The following is a 26,555-nucleotide window of genomic DNA, read 5'->3' as shown; positions in this document are numbered from 1 at the left end:
TCTTGTGGGAAATTGTGTGCATGACTGTGTGTGCAAAACGGGTGTGTACCCATGCGGCTTCCTGTGTGTGACTGCGTTGAGATAGTACATGTGGGATTGTGTGTGCACACGTGTGCACACGTGCCTGTGTGTGAGGAGAGAAGCATCAGGACAGAGAGGCAGACTGGGACAGAGAATGGGATGGGATGCCACGGGTTGGCGTGGCCGGTGAGTGTGGCCGTGATGTCCAGGTGGTGGCAGGGTGACTCAGCAGCGGGGAGTGCCAACGTTGTGAGCACAGTCTGTTTTCAGATGTGGCTTAGGACTCTCCGCACTGTGCTGTCACTCGGCCACCGCAGCCAGCAGACCGGCTTCAGTCCTGTGTGCAGGCGCCAGCTGCCAGCATGTGTGGGAGGCGGAGGGGGACAGGGACGCAGCAGCCTGACGCAGGTGTTTTTCTTGGTTGGAGAGAAGACAGCGTAAGATGCCAGAGTCGCTAAGTGGATGCTGTTCTTAAAATTGAATTTCGGGAACAGCAGCTGCAGCTTTTCCAGGCACCTCCGGCTCTGCAGTCGTGCCTCTTGCTTGTTGCCTTAGCGACCTCAGTGTGCTCGGGAGGAGCTGGGGCCCTGTCCCTGAAGACACTGTCCCCTCACCTGGGTGCACAGGCAGGGCTCAGATCACACGGGTCATGGGGAGGTATCCTGGACGTGGACGGTGGAGCAGGCAGAGCGAGCCAAGGTGGCGGAACCCTGGGCCTGCGGCCTCCATCTCTGGGCGGTCACATTTGCTCTTGGTTATTTGATTAGCACCCGTCTCCCTCTGCGAGAACAGTGGTGTGTGCTTTGCTCACTGAAGTCAGCAGGAGGCGTTGCCCTGGCATTTGAAAGGCTTTACTTAGAGAGCGAATACATAATTAGTATCGAACATGATGGCACCCTTAGTAAGTAGAAGATGGGGCTGAGATGGCCTATGCCCTCAAAATATGTCCTCAGAGAGCCGCCCCACCCCCTGGGGGGCTGCCGTCCTCTCCCACGCAGGGACATAGACACACGTGCACCCCGGTGCACACATAGGCCCCGCGATATCCTCACTGTCCAGGAGCCGTCTCGCGGTCAGCCTCAGAAAGGCTGGTTTTCTTTGTCAGTCTTCGGACGAGGCCAGGCTCCTGGACAGGGAGGAAGGCGGTGGGGAGCTTTGTGGCCGAGCCCGTAGCCGGTGACCCGTTGTTTCCTGGCCCCGTGGTCCTCACCTTTGCCCCAGATAGCTCCCGTGCTGAGTTATTCCGGGCTGGCCGGCCAGCCGCAGGGCCTTCTTAGACAGCCCTGGAAGGGACGCCAGGCCGGAGGGGGGCAGCGGGACCCGGCCGAGGGCACTTCCTTTCCAGTCCAGCTAACAGGATTTGTTGGAAAACCCTTCACATAGCTTTACAAACCTCTAATTCATAGACGCAGGGCTCCTGCTTCGCCAAGGCCTCCTGGAAAACAATCACAGAAACAAGATTTTGCAACGCTTTCTCAAAATAGAACGATGACTCAGTGATTGAGAAAACCCACGTCAGTAGCTGGGGCTTTCCAGAGATGCTGGAGCCTCTGAACGGCATGGTGGCCTCGGGGCTGGTGATTTTTCTATCCTGACTTTCAAAACTGCATACATTGGAGGTGAGCTATAAATTAGGGGCACAACTGAAGATACCCAACAGAGGGGATATGTGTATTGTCCCTTTAGGTAAAAAGGAGAGGAAATAAAACTAAGGGATGAAGACATTCAGAAACGAGAATGTATATATGCTTGTTTTGTTCATATTTAAAGAAGAATACCGTAATTATAGTCCTATTTCAGCATAGTATGTGGCTTAGGCAGCCTGCCTGAGATTACAGAAACATTCAGTGATGGCGTTTGAGAAGACTTGCTTAAATTATTAAGTAAAATAGATAAAGCAGTTCTTTCCACTAAGTGTCTCTGATGAAGTGGAACTTTTGAGATTTAATATTTCTGTAATAGTTTGAACTTGTCATGTCGGAGAGACAGAAAATGCACACATTTTATTCTCATTTATATGTTTACACTCATGAAGGGCTGTAACATGCCCATGCCCCGCCTCTGCTGTGGGAGAGGTTACTGGCCAGGTAGGTTGTGGCCCACCTGGCCTCCAGGCCCCACAGCCACTGCTCTGCCGACGGCTCTGTCACCCACAGGTGCTGGGCTGGGCCCGGCCATGCTTTCCCACCCGGAGTCCTGGCTGTTGGATGAGGCGAGGTGGGATGCTCCTTTGATTGAATTTAGCTCTGTTAAATAATAGTTTTCTCTTTGTGGGCACGGGGTTAGCAAGTTCCGGCAGATGCTCAGAAGGGCTGTAGCTAGCACATTCAGTCCGCTTGATGGAAGACACACGTGAGAATACTCAAGGAATGAAAATAATTTCAGTTTTGACAAGGTTCTGCTTGGGAAGGGATGTAGCCACCACGCCTTGCACGCACTGTCTCGTGCACCCTGTGAGGTGCCCCGCCTGTGTCATCTGTCTCCGAACAGACTGGAGGGAAGAGCTAGCTGTGGAAAGGGTTTCCCTTTTCCTCCCTACTACTCCTTACACACAGTCTTAAGTAATTACTCCTGGTTTTCTGACTCGAAGCCGAGGGAGGGCTAATAATGTGCATTGCCGGAGCAGGGCAGAGTGTTGGGCACACGGGGCAGCCCTCACTGGATGCTCCCCCACTGGCATAACTGGAGGAGGTGATTTCCCATATTAGACTTGGGATCAGACGTGGCCCTGCAACAAGGACTGAGACCTACAGACTTGAGTCTCCCCATGACCGCGTTATACATTAAATGACCCTGCCTTCTTAGACTGGATACAGTGTCCGCACCCCTGGAACATTCCTCTTTTAACTTTGAGAGGAACTGCTTTGAGCCAATGCAAAAATACCTATTGGAAAACGTTTTAAAGTTGTTATTATTAAGTCACTAAAATGTTTTCAGGCAGTGACTAGATCACTAAATTGAATAAATTTTTGCAGCTTTGGACTTTTGGAGGTATTATAATGCTGGTCCCCAAAGTCTAATGCATATGGATGTGTTATTTTATTTTAATGGATTTTTGCCAAATAATTCCAGTATATCATTAATTTAAAGCTCTCCCATTTTTAAAAATAAAAATATGTTTTATTGATTTTTTTACAGAGAGGAAGGGAGCGGGAGAGAGAGTTAGAAACATTGATGAGAAAGAAACATCAATCAGCTGCTTCCTGCACACCCCCTACTGGGGATGTGTCTGAAACCAAGGTACATGCCCTTGACTGTCCATATAATGTAGGATGACTCAGTTTTCACAGTGTGCTGATCCCATCATTTTTCTTATGACTTAGACTTTACTATTGTTGTTACTGTAGTTCACGTTGCTTGTGTCATGCGTGGAATTGTATACATCTTTACCTAAGCCAGGGAGCTTTCTTGAGTCTGCAGGCCGATGCTCTGTCCACTGAGCCAAACCAGTTAGGGCAAAGCTCTCCATGTTTTAATCCTCTTAAAATATTGATGAAGGAACAGAAACCAAAGCCGGAGATGCTTTAAGACCCTCTGATGAACCGCCATTCTGATGATGCATGGCCTGAAGCTGTGCTTCAAAAGAAATACACAAGATTGTATTAATGGGTCGTAAAGCAAGTTCTTGGTGCCTGTCTTTCGCTAATAAATACCTGTTGTTTAAAAGTAGATGCCTCTTCCATCCCCTTTCTGGAATCCGGGGACCACCCACATAGCTCCAGGCGGGAGAGGGTTATATATTGTGTGCAGGCGCCACCTAGCGGCAGAGGCCAAGCATGGCGCCGGCATCAGCACCACCGCTGGGCTGGCGGCCTGCTGCCCTCACTCTGAGCACACACCCCTCCTTATGAAATGGCCTTTGTTCTGCAAGTCAGACACGTGCCTGACTTTAAATCTGAAGACTCTGCTAGTAAATCAGCTGTTTTTTTTTTTGTTTTTTTTAAAGGATCATTATAGTTTCCATGTAAATGTACAAAATTTGGGTTTTGCATTTTCGGATAATTAAGCAAGCAGAAAAACTTTGAAACCACAAACGGCTATGTTGTATGTGAGTGCTCATCGTTGTCACACTGGAGCTGGAGACTTACAGTGAGACTTCTCTTCCAAAGTCTTTCTGGGCCCCTGATCCCTTAAAACACTTCTGGTGAAGGAGAAAGCACAGGCGGTTTACGTTAAGTGCATTCTTGGTAATGCTTGGTGAGTGATTAGGACTCCCGGTCCACAGGAGCGGTGTGATTGGAGGAGGGTGTGAAACCGCTCTGGGTGCCCCTCCTTCCCGCCCTTCTCCTCACTGTTCACTTCCTTGTTGACATTTAAAACCTCTGAGGGCTGGGAGTGCCTTCTTCTCAGCAGTTACTTGGATGGTTCCTTGTTAAGGTTCGACTGCTCTCTTTACCCATGTAATCTGGAACCGCTCCTTATTTCCAAGCATGGTTTGTAAAGTTTTGCTGGATGATTTCCTTTCCTTTTCACATGTCTTTGCATTCTTCCTTCCCTCCCCCCTCCAAACAGCCAAGTTACAGTTTGCTATTTGATTTTGGGGGTGAAGGAGAGTGTATAAAACGTTACAGTCACATTCGAAGTAGACTTGAGTTCCTTCACTTCAGCCGGGTTAGAGTGAGCAAACAACTCAGCAGCAGCCCCAGTGATGTGGTTTTATGGTCCAGTCAATGAGGAAGCAATTAGTAAGATCTGGGCTCCCAGAATGTGACCGTGTTTTATGGCGGGCAAACTACTGTTCAGTAACCGAGAGCTGTGAGTAGAACTGGGTATTTGATTAACCTTTAAAAATGTTGGTTTTGTAGTCACCGGATAGGAAAGCTTCTGAAAAACGTCTTTCCCGGATTTTAAAGTTTAGATTTTCTTGTGTAACAAGGTTACTTCAGTTAGAAATTCAGTATTTAATTTGTAACTTTTTTCTTGAGAAATCAAAATAGGACTTTCCAAAGGGATGAAATATTCATGAAGGTTTCTATTAAGGTCTATATGGCACAGTTTTGCAAGTGATGTTAATACGGTAATTACTTAAAATGGAAACTTGTATGCTGTATTCTATTATATAATACAGAAGAAATAGCCGAAACCACTGAGGGAACAAAATATTCATCCATGTATAAGCATTTTAAGGTGGGATGACTCAGTTTTCACAGTGTGCTGGTCCCATAATTTTTCTTATGACTTAGTCTTCCTCTTGTCATTACTGTAGTTCATGTGCGTGCAATTGCATATATCATTCCCTAACTCAGGGAGCTTTGTTTCCTCACCGCTCAGACTTCATCCGCATTATTTTTGTAGTTTCCACTGCATGCATAAGTGAGGGAACTTTAACACACTCCTTTAAGAGGAATTTTTCTGACCTATGATACTGGATTGTGAGAAGCAATTTTTTTTTTCCCCCATCCTCCCTGGAGACCAAAGCTGTCCTTTGCTGACCCTGCTGCTAGTTTCATTTTGGTGTGGCAATGGTGCCTGGTCTGGGAGCCTCAGACTTCCTTGTCTGCTGGAACCCCGGGGACCAGGAGCCCCTGAACTAGGTCCCTGGGGAACACGCTTCCCGGGCAGCCCTCTGTGTAAATAGGGCAGACACCACGTTTGGCTGGTTCCTTTTATTTCCAGGAGGGGAACGTCCAGATGCAGCCAGCCGGGGGCGGTGTGGTTCACCGTGGACTGCATTTCTCCTGCACAGGAAACTTGCATCACATTAATTAATGGAAAAGTCACCCGGATATTGAAGCCAAAACTTTTTGCTGCACTAGATCTTGATGCCTATTGTTCTCATCTCTCTCGAAACATCAGGCCTGCATTCTGGCCTGTATCTCTCTGGCTACTAGTCACCCCCTTTTAAGACAGCTGAAAAATTATAAAGGAAGGCTTTAGAGAAACATTAGTTAAAGCTGTAATGTTCTTGCTGTCACTTCAAGCTTTGATAACAGGACATATTTGATATGAGCGGCTAGAAATTCACAAATGCCAAACTTAACTGCTGAAATCTCAGATTTCTCTTCAATCCTGTAGCTTCTGGTTATGAGAGTATTTCAGGTACAGAACTCCTTTGGTGGCCCTTTCTCGGAGAGTAGGAGTGGCATGATGATGTCCAATAGTTACAGCTCCCCTGGCTGGAGAACCGAGTACCTGAACGCGGGTTTGCTGGGAGGCCTGAGCCAGCTGTCATTCGGGTCCGCAGTGTAAAGGGAACCTGGGGACTTGGATGAAGAGAATAGGCTGCTGATGGAAGCTGCCCTGTGTCAGGAGGGCTTGGGGGAAGCATCCCTTCTGACTTCACCTGCAGCCCAGCTGGGTCCGTGGCAGTGGCAGGAGGAAGGGGAAGCAGCGAGGGCCCGTCTCTGAAACGTGGGCCCCAGAAGGTGACTGGCAGGTGGCCCTCCCCATCTGCTGCAGCGTGACCAGAAGAACCAGTCCTTTGCCAGTGTCCACTGAATTCCCCCCAAATTTCCTGCTGTTCAGTCTGCAGGAAGCCTGGTGCTGGCGATGCCGTGTGGGGTCAGCACTCCCCTAACTCCTCCTCCTCAACGTTCTCGCCTCTCCCTCTAGCACTTCCTCTGTGCTCTGAACCTGCGTTTCCTGGTGTTACCTGGAGTATCCTTTCAGCCCACGAGTGCCACTTCCTGGGTGAAGAGTCATCCCAGCCAACCCTTGGGCCTTGTGGGCTGAGGTTTGACATCTACCATCATTATGGTGACACACCCACTTTGCCACGCTGTTTTCATCTCATCTGGAAACCAGTTCTCTGTCCTTGTGTGCTTCTCTCTTGCCCCTTCTGACCTGTCTCCTCATTCCCCTGGGGACTGAGAACAGAGGGTGAACCTCACCTTTGGTGCACTGCAGGTCTCTGTGCAGAGGTGTCATATCTTGTCTTGCTGTTCAATGTGACACAGTGCGGTGGTGACACGTGCAGTGAGGAGGTAGCCCGGCCACGTGGGCGTTCCAGCCTGCCCTTCGGCGGGGCGCACGGCCGGCCACATGGCTACATGTCCTGTTACACGATGAAGGGCCTGGAGGAAAAACACACGTGCACACGTGTCTGACCTGCGCTCATTGGGTGGTGGTAAAGGGGGTGTGGGCGGGTAACGCCGTGTCCCCACGTCCCTCTGTGTCCTCGGAGCAGGATCCCAGCTGTTCCCTGGGGGGCTGTCTGAGGGCTCTGTCCTCACCGGTAGCCTGGGAGGTGAGTCCCTGGAGAATCCAGCTCCTCCTACCCCTCTTTATGCTCCATCACAATAAAAACGTTTTTTAAAAAAAGTAAAAGGGGAGTGATTTTTTCCCCCTGCCAGGTAGCGGGATCACCGTGTCAGTATCTCAGGGGTAGCGCTGTGCTTGTGTATTGGAGATACCGCCTCAGGGTTCCAAACATTGAAAGCCCCTAACTCACCCCCAAACCTCTATGGCTGATGGGGGTTCCATCATGAGATGCGTGTGCAAGGTGAGCCTGGCACCCCCAGCCTTGGGGTGTGGGTCTGGTCAGTGCTAAAACCACATTCAGGAAGGTCCTATTTAGAAAGAAATGGAGTAATTTAAGGCATGTGTGTGTCATAGAAATGATGGGCTGAGGAGAGAGCAGCTATGGAAAAAACGACTGTGTGTGTGAGTGTGCATGTGCATGTTCATGCAGGTGGTGCGTGTGTGTGTGCATGCAGGTGGTGCGTGTGTGTGTGTGCATGCAGGTGGTGCGTATGTGTGCGCGTGCATGCAGGAGGTGCGTGTGTGTGTGCATGCAGGCGGTGCATGCGTGTGTGTGTGTGTGTGTGTGTGTGTGTGTGTGCATGCACGTGGTGCGTGTGTGTGCATGCAGGTGGTGCGTGTTTGTGGGGTCACGCACACGCTGCATGCTCCCTGCGGGCTCGGCACGTGCTGCGGCGCCCAGACAGCAGTGCAGGTCCTCTAAGGCGCTTGCACCCACAGGGACATGCGGCCTTCCTGAGCCTCTGTTCTCAGTGTCACTCCGCCTCCCGGTGAAGATCAAGCGCATTGTCTGCCGTAAGCATGTGATGCTGTGCTCAAACTCCTGGCCGTCCTCCTTGTGATCTAATAAAGTGTTGGCTGTGTGTCGCCTCTAAGGCAGCTGTGTGTTCACGGAGCTTGGTGACCAGCAGGAACAGCTGGGCGGCAGCAGGGGCTGGGGATCCTGCAGGGAGGGGACCCTTCCGTGCTGGTGGGTGGGGGCCTGGCCTGCTCTTTTGGTGGTGGGGGCAGTGGCACGGAGTTCTTTGGGAAGCCCGCCTTGCGGGTGAAATGACGGTGAATTAAGTTGGAAATGGCACCGAAAAACCCCTGTGCCCTGGGGTCAGCAGGGCAGCACTCCTCTCGGCCTGCCCGGCCCTGACCGTGCTGAGGGCAGCACTTTGTAGCCCTTCGCAGCCCCTCACTTGCAGGTTTATTCCAAGAGTATACTCAGACACTTAAAAGAGCATTCTGTGTAGACAGACCCCTACATTCCAAGAGAGTGTTAAAATCTCCAAAACAATCTTGTGTAACAACCGACAGTCCTGGGCTTCTCACAAGAGAACGCCTGCTCTTACCCCATCCCCCCTCCACTGGCAGCAGCGAGATCACATTCTTCCCGGGGAGGAAGAATGGAGGCTTAAGGGACCCAGAAACATTTCTTACACCTCCTAAACGTGGACTCCTAGAGTTAAATAAGCCCGGGGCACCAGTGCAAACTGAAGACGGAATGTTTCTTAAGTCCTGTCGAATCCGCTTGGTCATCGTCAAGTCCGATGTTGCAGAAATTGTAAAACTTCAGTTCTGAGGCCAGACCGGCCACGCCTGGCCGTGATCTCACAGTACGTAGCATCCACCTGGGAGAGCCGAGGTTGGTCACACCAGGTCCCCCCGCGGAGGCAGGCGGTCCACGTTGCCCAGGCAGGACCCTCCAGGTGCCGAGAGCTGGGGGTGTGTCCAGGTGTCTCCCCAGAAGGGTGGGGATGAGTGGCTTGACTCGTCCCTTTCCTTCATGCCTGTGCAGGAGAGTTTTTGGTGTCAAGGTTTTGGACGTCGGACCATACAGGAGAGAGTTCTAGGGGCCCTTTTGGGATCGGGCCAGTTGGCCTGTAGCAGTTGCTGAGGCAGCCAGGGCCCCTTGGGCAGAGTAAGCTGTTTTCCGGCCGAGCGACGTGGCTACGGATTGCATATTGGCCTCTGAGTTTTCTTACCCTAACACGGCTGGCTGGGGGTGATCCTGCAGCCCCCTGGTAGCCTCAGTGTGCCTGAGTTAGGGCCTTGGAGAGCCTGGGAAGACTGTGTGTAAGGAAATGCATTTCCTGGTGTTTGATGAACTAGTCTCCCTGTTCACTAGTGACTCTGTTGTCACAGGAACTAAATACCCAGCTATTTCATGTTCCTCTACAGTCGCCCAAATCATTTAAATCAATTTTTTAAAAAAAAGACGCCCCTCCCCGTCACGTTGCCCTTGGTGGTGGCCGGCTCCTTGGCTCCTTGCAGAGCGCAGTGGGGAGCCGGCCGGACCCTGGAGCGCTTTGATTCCAGCCGGGCACCCTCTCCGCGCCCAGCGCCCGGTTGTGCTTCTGTGCCTTGTTCTGTTCTGATGAGAAATGGTAACTTCACGTTTCACATTTGATCCTCAGGGGCAAAGCCACACAGCCGCCGCTTTTCCGAAGACGTGGCTCCGCTCCTGCTCTCCAACGGAGGCCAGAGTCACAGCCTCAGACACGGCCTGCCAGGCCAGGACCCCGGCGGGCCCCGCGTGGACACGTCCGCCCGCGAGGACCGCGGCAGGGAGACCTCCCGGAGGCCGGAGCCGCCTCGGTTTTCCGTGGACCTGAAGATGCCTGCGTGCCACCCCAAGCAGGAGGCCCGCGGCTTTAGGGACGCCGCCGTGGACTTCCCTTCAAGCGTGGGCCAGGCTTTTCCGGAAGGAGCGGCCCTGCAGCTGTCCTCGGAAAGCCCCCCGGCTGGCCACCCCAAAGAGAAGCCCTGCGATCTGCACCACAAGGAGCCTTCTGGGGGCAGGAGGGCGCCCGCCCCGGACCTGGTCCCGCTGGACCTGAGCGAGAGGTCGACCCGGGACAACGCCAGCCACAAGGAGCTGGCCTCCTCGCTGCAGGCGGCGCTGGCCGTGTACCCGTGCCCCTACTGCAGCCACAAGACCTACTACCCCGAGGTGCTGTGGATGCACAAGCGCATCTGGCACCGCGTCAGCTGCAGCGCCATGGCCCCCCAGTGGACGCAGCCCAACGGCTACAAGAGCATCAGAAACAACCTGGTTTTCCTCGTCCGGAGCGGACGCACAGGCCCCCCGCCCGCCCTGGGGGGCAAGGACTGCCAGCCTCTGCCCATTGCGAGGTTCACGCGCACTCAGGTGCCAGGCGGGGCGCCAGGGCCCAAAGGCAGCTCCTTGCCTCTGGGTGGAACCACCAAGGCCGCCGGCATGCCGAAGAGCCGGGAGGGCCCCTGTGCGCTCTGGGCAGCCGGCTCCGAGGGGCCTCGGCAGAGCAAACCGGGCCCCGGCCCAGAGCCGCACGGTGGCCCGGCCCAGCCGCCTCCGCCCAGGCCGAAGCAGGAGGCCGGCCCCAGACCCGGGCCCGTAGCGGGCGGTGGCTTCAGCAGAAGTGCCACCCCCACCCCCACTGTCATTGCCCGGGTGGGCTCCCAGCCTCCGGCCACCAGCAGGCCGGGGGACAAGTATGTCATCGCCCCCGTGGGGGCCGGCCTGGGCCCCCCCAATAAGCACAGTGCCCCGGATCCACTGAAAGCCAAATTGAGCCCTCAACCTCAGGGTCAGCCGCAGGTGAAAGAGGAGGGGGGGCCCACTCTACCTCCCCGAGAGCCCCCCTCCAAGGCTGGCCAGGGCTCCAGGGGGAGCACAGCCCCGCAGGCCCAGCCCGCCCCACAGGCCGTCAAGCAGGAGCCAGCGCCTGAGGGCCACGAGAAGCGCCTGGACATCCTCAATATCTTTAAGACCTACATTCCAAAGGACCTGGCCACGCTCTGCCAGAGCTGGGGTGCCAGCGGCCCCGCACCCGAGCACAGAGGTAAGCTGTGCCGTCCGTCCCTGCATCCCAGGCAGCTGTGGCCCCAGCTGGCCCCCTCCCGCCCTCCGGCTGGGAGGGCCGCCTGCTGGCCGAGTCTCACCTGTGGCCCGGGGCTGCCTCCTGGGACGCTCCTTTGGAAACAGTGCCACCTCCTCCGCGCTGACACTGACAGGAGCAGGCCGCCTCCACAGGGCACGTCACCTCTTTGATACTCTAAGCAAAGTTTCGGCAGATGTTCCTTGTCCCTTGTTAAGCTTTATTTTTATATGTATGCAGTGGAACCTCGGTTCTCAAACTTCATTCGTTCTGGAAGGCTGTTCAAGAAGCGATTTGTTCGAAAAACCAAATCATTTTTTATTCCTTCCCATTGGAAATAATGTAAATTCAACGAATCTGTTCCAGGCCCCTAACTGATTCCCTGTTTTAACCTTTCTTATTCCGATTACTCTGGAAAATGAGCTTCTGTCATGCTTTGCCATTATTTCCATTTGAAGCTCTTATTACTGTTCTCGCAACCTTCCTTTTTTCCTTTGCTGCTATCGCTAACCTTCTTAGGACCCACGGTGACTTACTGTGCATATTTAATAATAATAACGAGCAGCAACAGAAGCAACAGTACCCTGAAAATATCTCACAGCAGAATTTCCCGAGATGCTAATAATATAAGGTTTAGTGGTAAATTGACTCAACTTGTGCATTCTCTCCTTTGTTTGTAGCTTGAGAGACACGTGACTGGTCATACAGGTATTAGCATGAAAGGGTTGTTGGGTCGAGAACCGAAGTTTTGTTCAGCAGCCAAGACATTTTCCCCGTGAACAACTTGGTCGAGAACCCAATTGTTCAAGATGGGAGACATTCGAGAACCGAGGTTTGACTGTATATAATTAAAAAAAATATATATGTATATCCATATACATCCGTGTGACAGCATTAATGAGCAAAGCCTCTGTAGACTAGAAATGTACCATCTAAACTTTGGGGAATGGACTTTTGCTAGTTCTGGAAAAAAATATTCCTTAAATGCTTATTTCCTTTTCCGCCACTCCCTCAGTGTTGACACCTAACAGCAATTACAAGGAATTGCCAGCAGGTTTTCCCTTGATCGTGAGTTGAAGGCCACGCTCACTGCACACCCAGCACCCTGGGAAATCTGAAAATCCGAGGGTTTCCCACGAAAAACCACCCAGACAAACCCACACCTGTGGAGTCTGTCCCTGAGTTCTCTCACCTTGGGCGGTCCTCACTGGCTTTGGACAGAAGTGTCCACCTGGCACCTGCACTTTCTCTTTTTACACCTGCCCTTTCTTAAAGCAGATTCCCATTTACTGTGACCTTTGAGGACTGGCCCCTCCACATCCATTAAGCTGGAAGCACTTTGGGGGGCGGGGGGTTCAGGGTAGGTGAGCTCATGTCAGCAGAGAGGCACCCCGAATCTGCCAGATTCGGGGTGCCTCTCTGCTGACATAACCTCAAAGGATGCTGGGCAGACACGTGTCCAAATGGCGCTGGGCAGACACGTGCATGTCTACATTAGGTTCTGCTCTTCTCCTGTGACGTTGGGACTTTCCCGGGTCTGGCCAGGGATGCCTTTGCTTCACATTTACTCTTAGAGAAAAAATGGGGTGTTTCTTGACTAGGAGACAACTAGGGCTTTGCAGAGTCTCGGAGACTGTCCGGTGGAGCCCGCACTGCAGGCCGGCCTCGGCTCCCATTCTGAAAAGTACTGAGCCCTGTGGGTCCCGCCCACATCACAGTCAGCACTTTCTGTGAACTTACCGGAGTGGAACCCACAGCCTGGGCGGCCGGAGATGTCGTGAGGCTTTATGCTGAGTGCTCGTAAGATGCAGTGGGTCCTGGTTCAGGTCCTCACCCAGTACATTGGCAGTATTTGCACTTTTTCTGGTCTCATTTCCACTGAGCACGCTCAACACAGTCGGCCGTAGTTTTCAGGCGTGCAGGTTATTTGCTGTGTAATGGGGTGGAAGTACATAGGCCAGACTTTGGGATCTGATGCTCACCTCCGTTCTTTAGATACAGATTTTTTTGGACTGGAAAGTGAGACTTTCTAGACCCAGGTGGCAGGTGAGTGCCGGTGCTCCTTGTCCCCTCCCGTCCCGTCCTTCCCATACTGCATCCTCACGGCGAGTGAGCAACATGTTCGCCCTGTACCCGGACCTGCTGCTGAGTTAGTTCAGCCCTGTGGCTGCATGGGTGACACAGACCCACGCCCACATCTACACATCACACCCACCCTCGGGTCTCCCATGCCTCTCAGCGGCCTGCTCGTGGCTTTTATTGTTTTCCCCCTCCAAAAATGAATTGAGTTTGAAGTCAAGGTTTTAAAAATTTCAGGTGACAGAGATAGAAATATAAAAGAGCTTGACATGTTTCTTTTTCCTTAAAATTTAAAAATATAATTGGTCCTAAGGCTTATAAAAAAAAAAGAAAGAAATTAAGTGTTTATTTTTTAAATGGGAAAAGTGCTCAACCTTCAGTGACGCACATATGCTCCCTGGATTACCCTTCACACACACACACACACACACACACACACACACTGACATAGTCAGGACTGAGAGTTTCCCTTCGCTCTTATGGGGGTCGCTCAGTGCTTCTCCACCAACAAGTGCAGTTGTAGGATCAGGACCTCCTGAGCATGGGGAGGGACCGAGAGCCGCTTCTGCAGGCCGCTACGTGAGTAGCCTCCGGCTAGGAGGGACCCGCCACCCCAGGTGACCTTTTCCTCTGCTGGGTCCTGGTCTCAACTCAGGGACGGGCGAGAACCCGCCGGAACCCTTCCCATGACAGTGCGCTGCCTCCTGCCCCTGCCATCGTACTCTCCTGGGGCCCCGCTCCCACCCAAGCACCCCAAGCTGGACAGGCTCCCACAGTCTGACCCGTGTACTTCGCTGGTTCCTTTTCCTCCTTTGCAAGTTTGTTTGTTCAGGAAGCCCTCGAGGTGTTTGTTGTGGCAGAAGGCGGTCCAGCGACTGGGAGGAGAGAGGTCCCTGGGGTGACGGAGAGTAAATGTCCTTGTTACGGAGACTGCAGGGCCGTCATCACAGACACGTCTCTCAACGGGCCAGTAACCGCCCTTCTGAGGTTTGCTGTCGACTGTGGCTGTGCCCGCTCCTCCTCGATCCTGTGGGCAGCGGACCCTTGCATCCTGAGTCTAGGTTCTCTCCTGATTCATCTCGAGTCCAAAGCACCTTTATTCTCTGAGTCTGTGGGCACTCTGGCTCTGTGTCACCTGGTGCATTCGCTTTATGTCTCCTCCTGGGGTGTTTCCTGCGAGCGAAGGTCGCCCCGTGGCATTCTGGCCATCGAGTACACCCATAGCGTCGCCTTGCAGCCTCAGAAAAGAAATTCTCGGGAGAGAATCTTCCAGAGGAGGAGGGGGAGTGCATTGTTGTGTCTTTGGTGCTGTTGGCGCGGCAAGTGAGATCCTGTGATGTTTCCAGTGATGTTTCCATTCACACAGCGCGTTGCTCTCAGGCGGGGTCTCGAAGGCTTCAGGTGTTTTCAGAAGGGAAGACAGTTCTCAGAGATCTTTCCCCACACCTTCCAGGTGGACGCTGTTTGTGAAGACAGGATAGTCTGGAAGCGCTGCCAAGAGAGGAAGGCATTAGCAGGAAGTGACGCTGTCGCTTCCCTCGCTCGCCGACTCACCCGTGACGAATGGAAAAAACGTGTTCCATAGTGTGGCGGCCAAGTGTGGAAACGTGCCTCTAACACGAATGGCTTGTTGATAGGATAAGTAATAAAATAACAAATCATCTGTGTTTCCAGACTTGTGGCTAGCCAATGGTATAGATAGAATATAATAGTATGGGTTTTATTATAAAAAATACAAAACCTAAAGGCAACGGGAATGGGATAGTACTGAGTAGAATACTACAATATGTAAGGTCTTTTTTATGGGCACTTAAAAATGATCCCTTCTACCGGGGACGCAGTCATACGATGATGTGAAAGACTGTGCTTCCTTGGCCTGAGTCTGTCAGACAAGGGTGAGCATCTGACAAAGGTTAGCGTCCCTGGAAGGCTGGCCCAGCCGCGTCCGTCCCTCTGACTCCACTCTGCACACCTCGGGTTCCTGGGTTCGAGTGTGAGCGCTGTGGCTCACCAGGTGGGCTCAAATTCTAATGAAGTTCACAACCTTTGGATTAACTCAGAATTTTGCAGTAGCTTCGGCATAATATTATTGGCCACTGAGGGCAAGAGTTCTCTCTTTAGGAAGTAAAGATAAAAAGCTCTGGCAGAATGCGCAGGGAAGTGTGTGTGTATGTGTGTTCATGTGTGCAGGCATGCTGATGCATCCTTAATGAAGGAAGTAAGGATGGTGAGTAGGAGTTTGGATAGGAAGTAGCCAGCTAAGAGGTTTTCTCAGGGAAAAGGTGTTATAATGACTTGTGCTTGAATGTGACTTCAGACACAAGTGCTGCGCTGTCACCATCTTTAGCAGGTGTCTCGTGGAGGCAGGGCCTGTGCATTGGAAGCAGTCTGATTGATTGTACCTGGGAAAACGGGACAGCCACAGGGATTGTCAGAGGAGGTTTCCACGGGGGCGCCTCGGGGTGGTGGAAGGGCGCGGGGAACAAAGTGCTTTTGGAGTGAGCGTTTCCTGGACCCAAGTGAGGCAGGAAAGGCGTTCCTGGACACAAAGCCAGCGGTGCAGCCATGTTCACACGGGATGTGTGTACAGACTCAGTGGAGATGTGGGGGCGGGTGTGCCAGCCCCTGCAGGAGGGACTCGCTCAGAAGGGACAGCCCCCCTGAGCTTTCCCTCCAACGATGCCCTTGGTGAAAACTCTTGGGGAAGAGGAGCCGGTGGGTGATAGCGGAAGTTGCTGAGTCGTGCTTTTCTTGCTGTGCGTTGCATGGGCACCTTGCCAACATTAGTGAGTGGTTTTCCATTAATGACAGCAGGATGGGTGTTGGTTACAATGGGTCTTATGCTTTTTTGCCCGCCTGCACTGAGAACTGGGTGGGCCAGTTCTTCAGTTTCTGTAAGGCTCGCGTTAATGACTTGTTAACGCGAGAAATCGGACAGGTCTGCCTGCCGGTTCGTGCCTCTCTTTGCTCCTTCTCTCCATCAACGCCACCTGTAACGGATCAACCATGGTGTGTTGTTTTACCTGCGGAGGCATCTGACTTGGGGATCGTGACTTGGGTTCTGCTGACTTGACTGAGAGCCTTTCACCCGAAAATGTCACACCTTCAGCCCATAAACAGCTCCCTGAGCTTCATTTAAAAAATGTGTTGCTTCAGAGGTGACTCTTTCTAGTGAGCGGTTTCGGGTCCTCTTCCTCCATTGAGTTGAGTTACCATTGAGCTCAGGGAGGTCTCTCTGGAGCCACCATTCTGTGAACATTAGCCTTTTCTTCAAGACACCACAACAGGAGCGGTATTCAGATGAGTGAGCGTATCGGCCTCCCTCTTCCGAGCAAAGCCGACTGCGGTTAGGATCAGAAGGGAACTCGAGGCCAGTGCTTCGGCCAAGGGCCTCATTCCCAGGTGTGCCCTGTGGGCTCCGTGGGGACAGCGTGGGGCGCACAGGTACGGGCCCATGGGTGAGGGGTTGATGGCTGGGCTCCTGGCCCGGGGCCTAGCATATCGCCCGGGGACGGCCCCCGCCCTGCTGCTTCCGAATCCGGGCGTCCCGTCTGGCCACCCGGTGTCACTCCGATTTGCTTGGTGTGCTGCTGACAGAACCTGAGAGGGCTGGGCGAGCATCCAGCTGCTCCGAGCCGCACACCTGACAGCCGCCGTTTGGGGCTCATCTCGGGAGTGAGTTTCTTTCGCTGTAATTCATGCTCGCCCGGGGCCCCGCCTGTGCCTGCTCTGTCAGAGGAGCCTCAAGGAAGATAGCTCCCCCCAAGTCACATCAGACAGACTAATGATGGTTTCCTCTCCCCTCCCCTCCCCCATCTGCACCCCCCTGGCCACTGCCACCCAGGGACGCCCCGGACGCAGGCCCGCCAAGGAGACTTCGTCTGCGTGGAGTGCGGGAAGTGCTTCCACCAGCCCAGCCACCTGCGGGCACACATGCGGGCTCACTCGGGTAAGGCTTGCCCTGTCCCTCGCCCCTCTGTCCCTCCATCCCTCCTTGTCCTGGGCCCCGCAGGGTGTGGTGTCCTCTGCAGGGGTTCATCCTCCACCGTCATGGACACCGAGGCCCCCTGCTGGGGGGAGGGTGACGCGCCCCCTTCTGTGACTGCGCCAGACTCCCCTGAAACAGTTTTTTTTCCCCTCAATTTGCATCAAGTGCCATGTGGTTTCATTTGAGATAAGCCTGTTTGCAAATGTTGTGTTTTAATTAGAGAGTAGACTCCTCAGAAATGAATATGCGAACGAGCTGTGCTGCCACCAGCACTCACAGAGACCAAAGCTGCTTTCAGGGTGACAGGTGCCGGGCCTCCCCGCTCCCCCCCACTGGCCCTGCGGTGTGGCCGGGCCCCTCCGGAGCCGCCTGTGAGGGACGTGGACCCCGGGCTCCTAGGAACGCGCGGCCCCGGGACCATGTCAGGCTGAGAAGCCGCGTGTCACCACCACCGGGAGCGGGAGGCTGGCGGGCCCGTTCCCAGACGTGTGAAGGATCACACGTGAGCCGGTCTGATGTGAAATGACAGGGGCCAAATGGTAAGTGCGGCAGGAGGAGGGTCCCTTCCCACAGGCCGGTAATTAATGTTGTCAGTGACGGCTTTCTTCAGCCGCTGCTGCGTCTGAATTAAAAAGGGCAGTGGCCCCGGGCAGCGGCATCCCAGCCTCGGCAGGAAGTGTGATGGTAAATTGGTATTTTCCAGCCGTGGGCTAGGCACCCATGTCTTTTTGTGTGAGAGTGCTTGATCCGCAGTGGCCCTGATTGCTGCTAACACTCCCCTTGTTCCCACAGTGGTGTTTGAGTCCAACGGCCTCCGAGGTGCTGACGTCCATGCCACCTCCGCGGATGCCCCCAAACAAGTAGGTCTCCGGGCGGGCGTGGCAAGGGGGTTTGGGTTGCAGTGAGGTAGTGGGAGCAGGAGCCGAGGTGCTTCTTGGGACAGACGCGTGGACACCTTCTGGGCTTGGAGGTGGAGCCCAGGCCTGCAGGACAGCTCAGTGCAGGGGCCTGGAAACTGGGAGGGTCATTCAGCTGCTCGAGGTCTTGTTGGGGCTGTGGGAACTGGGAGAGACTGGTGGGGCCCGAAACCCTTGACGTGCACATGCTCTCATCCCGGGTGCTTTTATATGTTTTCTTGAGAAGAAATGATGCTTAGTCTCCTCTCTTAAGACCCATATTTTTGTATTTCTTTGTGTCCTCCACATCATGCACTCTACCGCAGTTGTAGAGTGTGTATAAACATACCCGTGTCTGTGCATATGGACTATGCGCCTGTGGCTTTTGTATGTGAACTACTCAGCGTCCGCACAGCATGGTGGAACTCTTGGAACCAGCAGTGATGGGACCGGGTGCCCTGCTCTGCCGTGGGGACACACACATCGTCACCGGTGGTCCCCTGTGCCACCCTAGGCTGAGAGCACGTGGTTTTAGAGCTCTCCTTCCTTGTTGTCACAGCTGCCATCTTGTTCTCCCACATCGTTTTCTGTGTAACATTCTTGCCTTAGGACAGTGGTTCTCAACCTTTCTAATGTCACGACCCACAGGTTGAGAACCGCTAGCAGGGTCACCTAAGACCATCGGAAAACACAGATATTTACATTACGATTCATAACAGTAGCAAAATTATAGTTATGAAGTAGCAACAAAAATAATTTTATGGTTGAGAACCACTGCCTTAGGACGTTCTGAAACTGCAGATGCTACCATTGTGAATGCACAGGGGTGTGTTTGCCCTCAGATAAGCATCAAGCCCCATCAGGTGGTAAGAGGGAGGAAGGGCGCCCTGCCCCTCCCCCGGGCAAACCCAGCCATTGGAGGCATCCTGCTTGTTGACGATGAGGGGGATTGGAATGTCAGAGGGACCACAGGCATCTTCTAGTCTTCTCACTGGAAGAGAATGGTAACAGGTGACAGGGCCTCCCCAGGACCTCCTGTGAATGAGGGACTGACCTGCCCAGGGACTTCCTTTTTTAAATTTATTTCTGAGTTTTTAGAATCCCCATTGTTGTTCAAAGCCTGTCTTCCCATGTCATTGACAAAATGCCTCCCCGTTTGTTACCATGTTTTACTAAGTGACTTCTCGCTCTTTAATAAAACTATAGTTTTAGAATGTCAAGCAGTTATTTCATGATGCTGTGACAACTTATGAAATAAATAACAGCTTGCAGAATGCTGAATTAGAAGATTTCCGAGCACATGTGACCTCGGCTCGAAGCACTGTCCTTTTTAACAGAAATCAGCCCCAGTGACAAGAGGCACTGATGCGTCTGTGGGCTGCGTCTCAGCGAGGTCGTGCCATAATTGGAGAATTACATATTGAGATGACACCCTGAGTCAGTCCAGAGGGTTCCTGCGTGCACAGACGACCCATTAAATCCACCCGAGACATGGCTTTTCGACGCGTGTTTGACAGGGGTGGGAGCCCAGGCAGATAGGAATAACGCAGCGAGTCTCCGGGAAACACACGTCCATTTATTTGCTGCCTATTAATTCTGCGGGAGCCTCTTTAAAATGCTTCTGTCACGGGGAGCAGAAGCTCAGTAAAGCCAGCCACCCGGCCTGTGTTTCAAATCATTTCTGTGCTGCTTATAGTTACGCTGAGAATTCTTAGCCACGTGAGTCACCCTGGACTTTGGTGGAGAAGGGATGCGTCTACATTGTCTCTCTAAGCTCCGTTCTGCTATTTTATACTTACTACCCACTAACCTCCCCGTACCCACTCACACTGATGCAGTTTGGCTCTCCGTGGTCCGCTGTCCTCCTCGGGCTCAGGACAGCGGTCGGTCGCTCAGGCAGGGTTCACATGCCCCTCCTGTGCCGGCAGCTTCCTAGCTTGGTGCCCCATTGGAGATCCCGGCTCTGAGAGCACTTGGGGTCCTTGCGCTGGAAGTAGCTTTTGTTGGTCCATCACTGCACGGTCTGGTTCTTGAGGGAAATCCCATTTTTCCTTAACCTATTTTGGAATGGAAGTGTCTGCCAGGGTTGACGTGTCACCCGAGAGGTGGGGTGATGGCATGGTTGGCTCTAACTCCGACCTTCTGCCTGTTAACTTCGCCCGAGCCCGCCGTCTATAAAATAAGGACCACAGTGACGCTTCCTGTATTCTTACCGTGGAAACCAAAATAGGAATGGGGCTGTGCCTGGCACACTTCAGCCATAGCTCTTGTCAGTTATTCTAAAAATGGCTGTACTTACTAACAGAGGAGACTCGTGTGCAGGGTGAGGCCTCGGGTGCTGCACATGTGGGTGAATGGGGACGCACGCCTTTCCCCGTGCACACGTGCCCTCGCTGCTGCCAGACCAGCTGGTACAACGCTCTGTGTCCCTGTGCTTTACTTCGTGCCCCTGTCCTTGGTCTGGTCTGTCTGAACCTGGAAGTGTGCTTGATCTTGTTTTGTTTGGCAGGCTGTTTGCTACTTGCCCCTGACAAGGAGGAGACAGTGAAAGATTAGCGTGGGGCCGAAACCGGTTTGGCTCAGTGGATAGAGCGTTGGCTTGGGGACTGAAGGGTCCCGGGTTTGATTCCGGTCAAGGGCATGTACCTTGGTTGCAGGCACATTCCCAGTAGGGGGTGTGCAAGAGGCAGCTGATCGATGACTCTCTCTCATCGATGTTTCTAACTCCCTATCTCTCTGTACAAAATCAATAAAATATATATTTAAAAAAAAAGAAAGAAAGATTAGTGTGGGAACATTGTCAGCTTAGACGTCGTTTCCTCGCGCGGCTCTCTGTTCAGAAGACCGCATGTCGGTGGAGATGTCATCGTTACCTGTCCACCCAGAGGACAGCTGCCCTTGCCCTGCCAACACCTGAGTCTCCTGTGTTGGGTAATTCTAACTCGTCCTCACACACCTGCAGCCCAGTGACACGATTCCCAGCAGACGGTCCGGGCACATGGGCAGAAACGGGCTGAAGTCAGTCAGGTCAGAATGAACACGAGCTCCGAGGAGAGGTGCAGTGGCCTCCTTTGGATGTGGTCTTGGCTGTGATTTCTGTTCTGTACGTCCTCCGGGTAAGCCTCTGCTGTGTTACAAACACGCACGTGGTGTGGGGCTCCCGGAAGTGTGGGCATTGCTTCACAACATACCCCTCTGATGGGCAGCGTGGGCGGGTCACTGAGATGGACGTTCAGGTTGTGCATTCAGTAGCGGGGCTGCCGGTGGGTGGTGAGTGGGCACACTGTCCGTCCTCTGGGCGTCTTGTCCTTTTGCTTTATCGTGAGAGGGCTTGGGCACTGGAGGTGAGGGACTGTCTTTATGGCGAAGCATCCATAGCTGTGGGGATGATTCTTCCAGCTCTTGGGCTTGAAGCCACTCACTGTTGGTGCTTGTGTTTTGATGATAATTCTGTTCACAAAGGTAGCTACGAGGCCAAGCACAGTTCTAAATGGGGAGCAGTTTATGCCTGTTGTCACTTTGAAGATGCTTTGGCATATGTTAGGCATGATTAATTTCTAGTAATCACCAATAGTCACCATTAGAAAGAACCTTTTGGAAAATAATATGCTGTAAAATGGGTATCATTGTCCTATGATGTTAGTAAAAAAAGACCCAACTATAGAAGCATTTCTTAGTGTTGTGGAGAAATGTTTTTTCCCCCTCTCCATTATAACTGGTTGTGAAACATTAGAAATTGAAATAAAGTTTAAAACCAAGAAAAAAATGAACTCTCTCTCCCCAGGCTCCTGGGTTGGGGGTTTAAAAGAGCAGACTGGTTTTTGCAAAAATGTGAAAACTGGAGTTTTGATTGGTTTAGATTCTTTGCTAAAGTTTAAAGACTATGATTCATATATGATTTCTTATTAGTCTAAGTGTTATTTTTAAACAGTCTAGCTAGGGGAATAATTCCATTAATCAAAATAACAGGAAATAAGAAAACAATGGCCACCTAATTTGTGTTGTGTTCAGCTGTGGGTTATAATGTGGATGATGGGGCTCTCGTATGTTGGAGTATTTGGACATAGGCACAGTCTCTTTTCAGTGTCACTATTGGGTTCTCAGATCCAATTCCAGAATTCAGTTCATTCGTCTTGGCAGTTTTCTTCATCATAAAACCAAACAAACATCTTGAAACACATGGTCCACTTTTCTCTAAGAATGACATACTACAACACGACTGTCACTGGTGAGCCATCCAAGGTGACCCACAGTGACAGGAGAGCCCTGCCTGTGTCTGGCTGGCTGGGTCGGGGTGGTGATCAGTAAGGTGCAGAGCCGTTAGGCAGCCTGACACCCACCACATGTGCCGATGGGAGCCTCTTCTGAAGGCCGTCCACCCTCTGAGGCTGAGGGGTGGGGGACAGGCTTTCTTGTGTGCACGCTTACAAAGACAGAAGGGGAGGAGCAGACCTCATAGAGTTCCCGAAGTCAGCATCCATTCCCAGAACATTAAAATGCCTCTGAGAAAGGTCGTATTTCTTTCAACCAGCACTGCAAAGCCCACACACTGCAAGAAAGAAACACCTACTTTTCTGAAAGCACTCTTCTCGCTTCCTGATGACTCTTTATAGGAGGGAAAAAACTCCCAAAATAATGTGTGTGCGCTCAAAATACCCTGTGTCCTCTTCGTGCCTGTATTTCTGAAGCCTCTGTTCCACAGCTGTGCTTTCCCCTTTGCCTGATTTCGCAGGTGAATTCCATCTATGCCTTAAAATATGTAGGACTTAAATCCTATAGGACTGCTACGTTTGCTAGTAAAGTGTCAGTTTTAGTGAATCAATGTATGAAAACGACTTTCTCAAACAATGAGATGCTATTTGAACACCTCCCTTCAATTATAGAGAGAAAGGGGCACCTGTGCATCTAGATTTGGGGGCTAAATTTAACTACCTCATTACTCAGCTTACCTAGGTTCTGCAGTCTTCCTAAACCAAATGTGGGGAGCCCTGGCTGGTATGGCTCAGTTGGTTGAGCATTGTCCTGTGCACTGAAAGGTTGCCGGTTCCATTCTTGATCAGGGCACATACCTGGGTTTTGGGTTCAATTTGGGGTCTGGGCACATGCCAGAGTTGCAAGCTCTGTCCCCAGTAGGGGGTGTGCAGGAGGCAGCCTATCAATGTTTCTAATCAGTGTCTCTTTCGCTCTCACTTCCTCTCTCTCTCTCTAAAGAGCAATTAAATTTTTTTAAAAAATGCAACCTGCTTGTGTGCAGGGAGCTACAGCCAAAGTCAGGGTCTTTGCCAACCCAGCAGAGCTGCTCCGAGGTCATTGTGTATGTTCTTGGGTGTGGATAAGAAAATCCATAGGAAATACGCACTTAGAAACCCAGAGGCAGAAATGAGCTTTCTCTTGTCTCCTTTTCTCATCCAGGGGAGAGACCTTTCTAACCCAGACACCGTCCAGACAGTGCCTCTCAGAAAGGGCACCTAAAGACTCCTCTCCAGCGAACCCCGGTGCCCCGTGACCGCCGTCAGCAGCCCCCGCCCGGATGTCCCAGCTGCCTCCCAGCAGAGACCCTGACCACCCGCGCGAGGAAGAGTGGCCGCCCTCCCCACCTGCCACCCCCATCTCAGACCGCTGTGCTGGCCCCGAGGCTGCAGAGCGAGGCCTCTCCTGGTCGGACGCTGAGGAATAAATAGAGACGCTGAACTCTAGGACTCCATGCAGAGGTTCCGAATGAGCAAACGTGCTCGTCGACCATGGTCCCACATTTTCCTGTGATGGACGGTGGCGTTGGCAGGCACAGCGGGAGCGCACGTCGGTGCTGCTGGCGACGAGTGGAGACACTGGAAAAGAGCTGCTCACGCGTGTGGGACCGAGGGAAGCCGTGTGTGCGGGACTGTGGGGAGATGGCGGGGCTGGGGTTGAGCTGACACAGCATTCCTACTATGGCCTCTCCCATCTGAGTGGGTATTTATGTGGTGAACGAGGCGGGAAGGAGGGGGCGTGCAGATGCTGTGCGAACCAGGCTGGGTGGGAAGAGGCGGTGGCCAAATCTCCCTGTTCCACCGTCAGGTTCGGTCGCCTCCCCGGGGCCCTTTGCATCCCCCATTGCTCCTTTCTTCGCCCCACGCCTGTGCTCAGTGTGTGGTGGGAACATGGCCACGGGGGTGTTTCTGTTCTGCTTCCGGAGCAGAGCTGGTTGAACACTAAGAAAAGCAGGCTTCTTTGTTTATTCTCAGGACCTCTTGTAAACAGGGCTACATTCTGCAAACTGCTCACGAGGGAAGGCTGCCCGTCATAACACCAACCAGGTCTGGACCACTTTGGTCCTGCAGGAGAGCCCTGGGAGACTTGGGGGCCCATCACCCTGAGCTGGTGCTCTGGAACCTTCTGCTCTCTCTTCCTGCCCCGCCCCAGCAAGTAGGCCTGTTTCTCCCCGGGGCCTGGTGCCCTCCCGGTGCCCTCCACAGGACGAGAGCATCCTCGTTCCCAGAGCATGGAGGTCCCCAGGCCCCCGGGTGGGGTGGGCGGCTCTATATACCTCTTCCTCAGTCATGCAAATGCAAGTTTTTGTGGTGGGGTTCAGGCCCCCAACAAAGGATCTGAAATCCTGCAGTGTACGCAGTGAAAATCCTATTCCACAGAAAATACACCTATTTTCTTTTTCTCGGTACCGTGACGCTGGGGTGATGACGGTAACCTTTCTGAGAGTTTCAGACGTTTGCACATAGGATTTTATGCATTATCAAACGTTACTGCTGCCTTGAATGAAAATGTTCTGTGAAATTTTTTGCAAAAGCTTTACTAGGTTTTTTTTAATTGTGAGATTTTTGTAAAGGCAGGAAGTGGATTAAAAATGAGCATGCGAAATATATTTTTCAAAAAAAGCAATAATTTTACATGTACAGAAATTATCCTTAACCTTTAATACCGGTGAGAGCGACAGTTTACTTCATACTGTAATGGGGTAGCGCAGTTTTTGTAGAAAATGGGCTTCTGATACAAAGACTTGTTTAAACACACATACACACACACACACATACACACACACACCCTAAAGTGTGCGTTTTTTTTTTGTTCTAATGATTTGTTGAATTATTATATTATTATTATTGTTATTATTGTTATTAGATAGTGTTTGGTTCTGGATTCTACTTGTTACTGAAATTTAAATTACTTGACGGTTCAGGTTACTTTGCAACACTTGGAAACAATGCAATGTAACTGGCTAGTTTATATATATATATATATATATATATGTATGTGTATATATGTATATATACACATATATACAGCACATATACATATGTATATGTGTGTATGTATATCTAATTTTTTTACTTGTTTTTCCTGATATTCTTACACCAGATATGTACCAGAATGACCTGTCTTGTCGGTGTAATTGGGAATGTCTTTGCAAATACGGTTACGCGACTGTGACTGGCGGTTCTGTAAAGTTATTTCGAGCATATGCATTATGTTGCAGATACATTCCTCTGTTCACCTTAGAAACCACAATGCCTTTCTGTTGACTTAGGTTTGATCATTTCGATAGTTTTCCCAAAGTGATCATTTCTGCATTTCCTGGCTTTTCATTTCTTGGCTGAAAGTGAAAGTTGACAGTTTAGGAACACACAGGGGCTGGTGATGTAGTCCTGGCCTACGTTTTTCGTCATTAAAGAAAGTCTATACCCAAAGGGACACGGAGGCATCATGTCCCTTCTCGCTGTTGGAAAGCAGCACCCAGAAGCCCCACTGGCCCCCCGAGCTGGGCGTGCCTACCCGGAGACCCCTCCCTGGGGAGCCTGGCGGGCTGGGCTGAGGGGTGGTTCCTGGGCGTCGGCAGAGGGTGAATCGTATCCAGTGCAAATAACTGTGAGCTGCAAGGAGGCCAGAATCAGGTTTCTACTTAATGACACGGAGGGGAGAGGACCCCCGAGAGCGCCCCCCTCTGAGACACCCCATCTCCGGGCCTGACTGTGGTTCCTGCTTCCACCAATCATCAGTATTGTATTGGTTTGTGAATGCCTTCCTGTCAGCCCTGCCATAGTATTTAATATGATATGTGTTTTCTTATTTATTTAGCCAATGTGTTTTAATTTGCTTTCCTTCGAACGATGATTTCCGTGTGATCTCTCTCCTGTAAGTCACCTCTGACTGTTCCAGACTTTTTCTACTACCTCTACCGATCTGCTGTTTCCTCGATTCTTCACAGGATTTTACAGTGTTGGCATCTAATGTGACTTGGACAATAAAGGGTTTGGTTGTCTACTCGCAGCTTCTCCGTGTGTGTCCCCGGCGCGGCCAGCGGCTCCTGGCGTGGCTGCCGCTCGCTCTGCTTCTCCTGTTCATGCCTCCTGCTCGTTGTCGCCTTCAGATAACACACCGACGACGGGCCGACAGAGATCTTTCAGGTCACTCACTCGTACTCCTTAACGTGAAGAATGAACATTTCAGTTGTCTGAAGAACCGGCTTTCGGGCAGGTCCACTGCTTGGCCACTTTTCCGCCTGCTTCCCCGGGTGTGCGTAGAGCAATCTTA

At 52.0% G+C, this 26,555-nt stretch overlaps 1 protein-coding gene across 5 annotated transcripts in view; it reads left to right on the top strand.

Moving 5' to 3' along the window:
* ZNF516 (zinc finger protein 516) overlaps nucleotides 1-26,285 on the top strand; it is an 87,395-nt gene extending 61,110 nt beyond the window's left edge. For all 5 annotated transcript variants that reach the window (XM_084887974.1, XM_084887975.1, XM_084887973.1 and 2 more), the window contains exons 3-6: nucleotides 9,624-11,030; nucleotides 16,990-17,094; nucleotides 17,926-17,993; nucleotides 23,442-26,285. In XM_084887974.1, the coding sequence (XP_084744100.1) occupies nucleotides 9,624-11,030; nucleotides 16,990-17,094; nucleotides 17,926-17,993; nucleotides 23,442-23,501 (1,640 nt within the window). In that variant the 3' untranslated portion in view covers nucleotides 23,502-26,285. The remainder of the gene's footprint in view (nucleotides 1-9,623; nucleotides 11,031-16,989; nucleotides 17,095-17,925; nucleotides 17,994-23,441) is intronic.
* The last annotated feature ends 270 nt before the right edge of the window (nucleotides 26,286-26,555 follow it).

Source organism: Pipistrellus hanaki (assembly GCF_964339955.1).
Source record: "Pipistrellus hanaki genome assembly, chromosome: 6".
Lineage (NCBI taxonomy): Eukaryota > Metazoa > Chordata > Mammalia > Chiroptera > Vespertilionidae > Pipistrellus > Pipistrellus hanaki.
The sequence above is the reverse complement of the archived record's forward strand: the minus strand, read 5'-3'. Positions and strand labels throughout refer to the sequence as shown.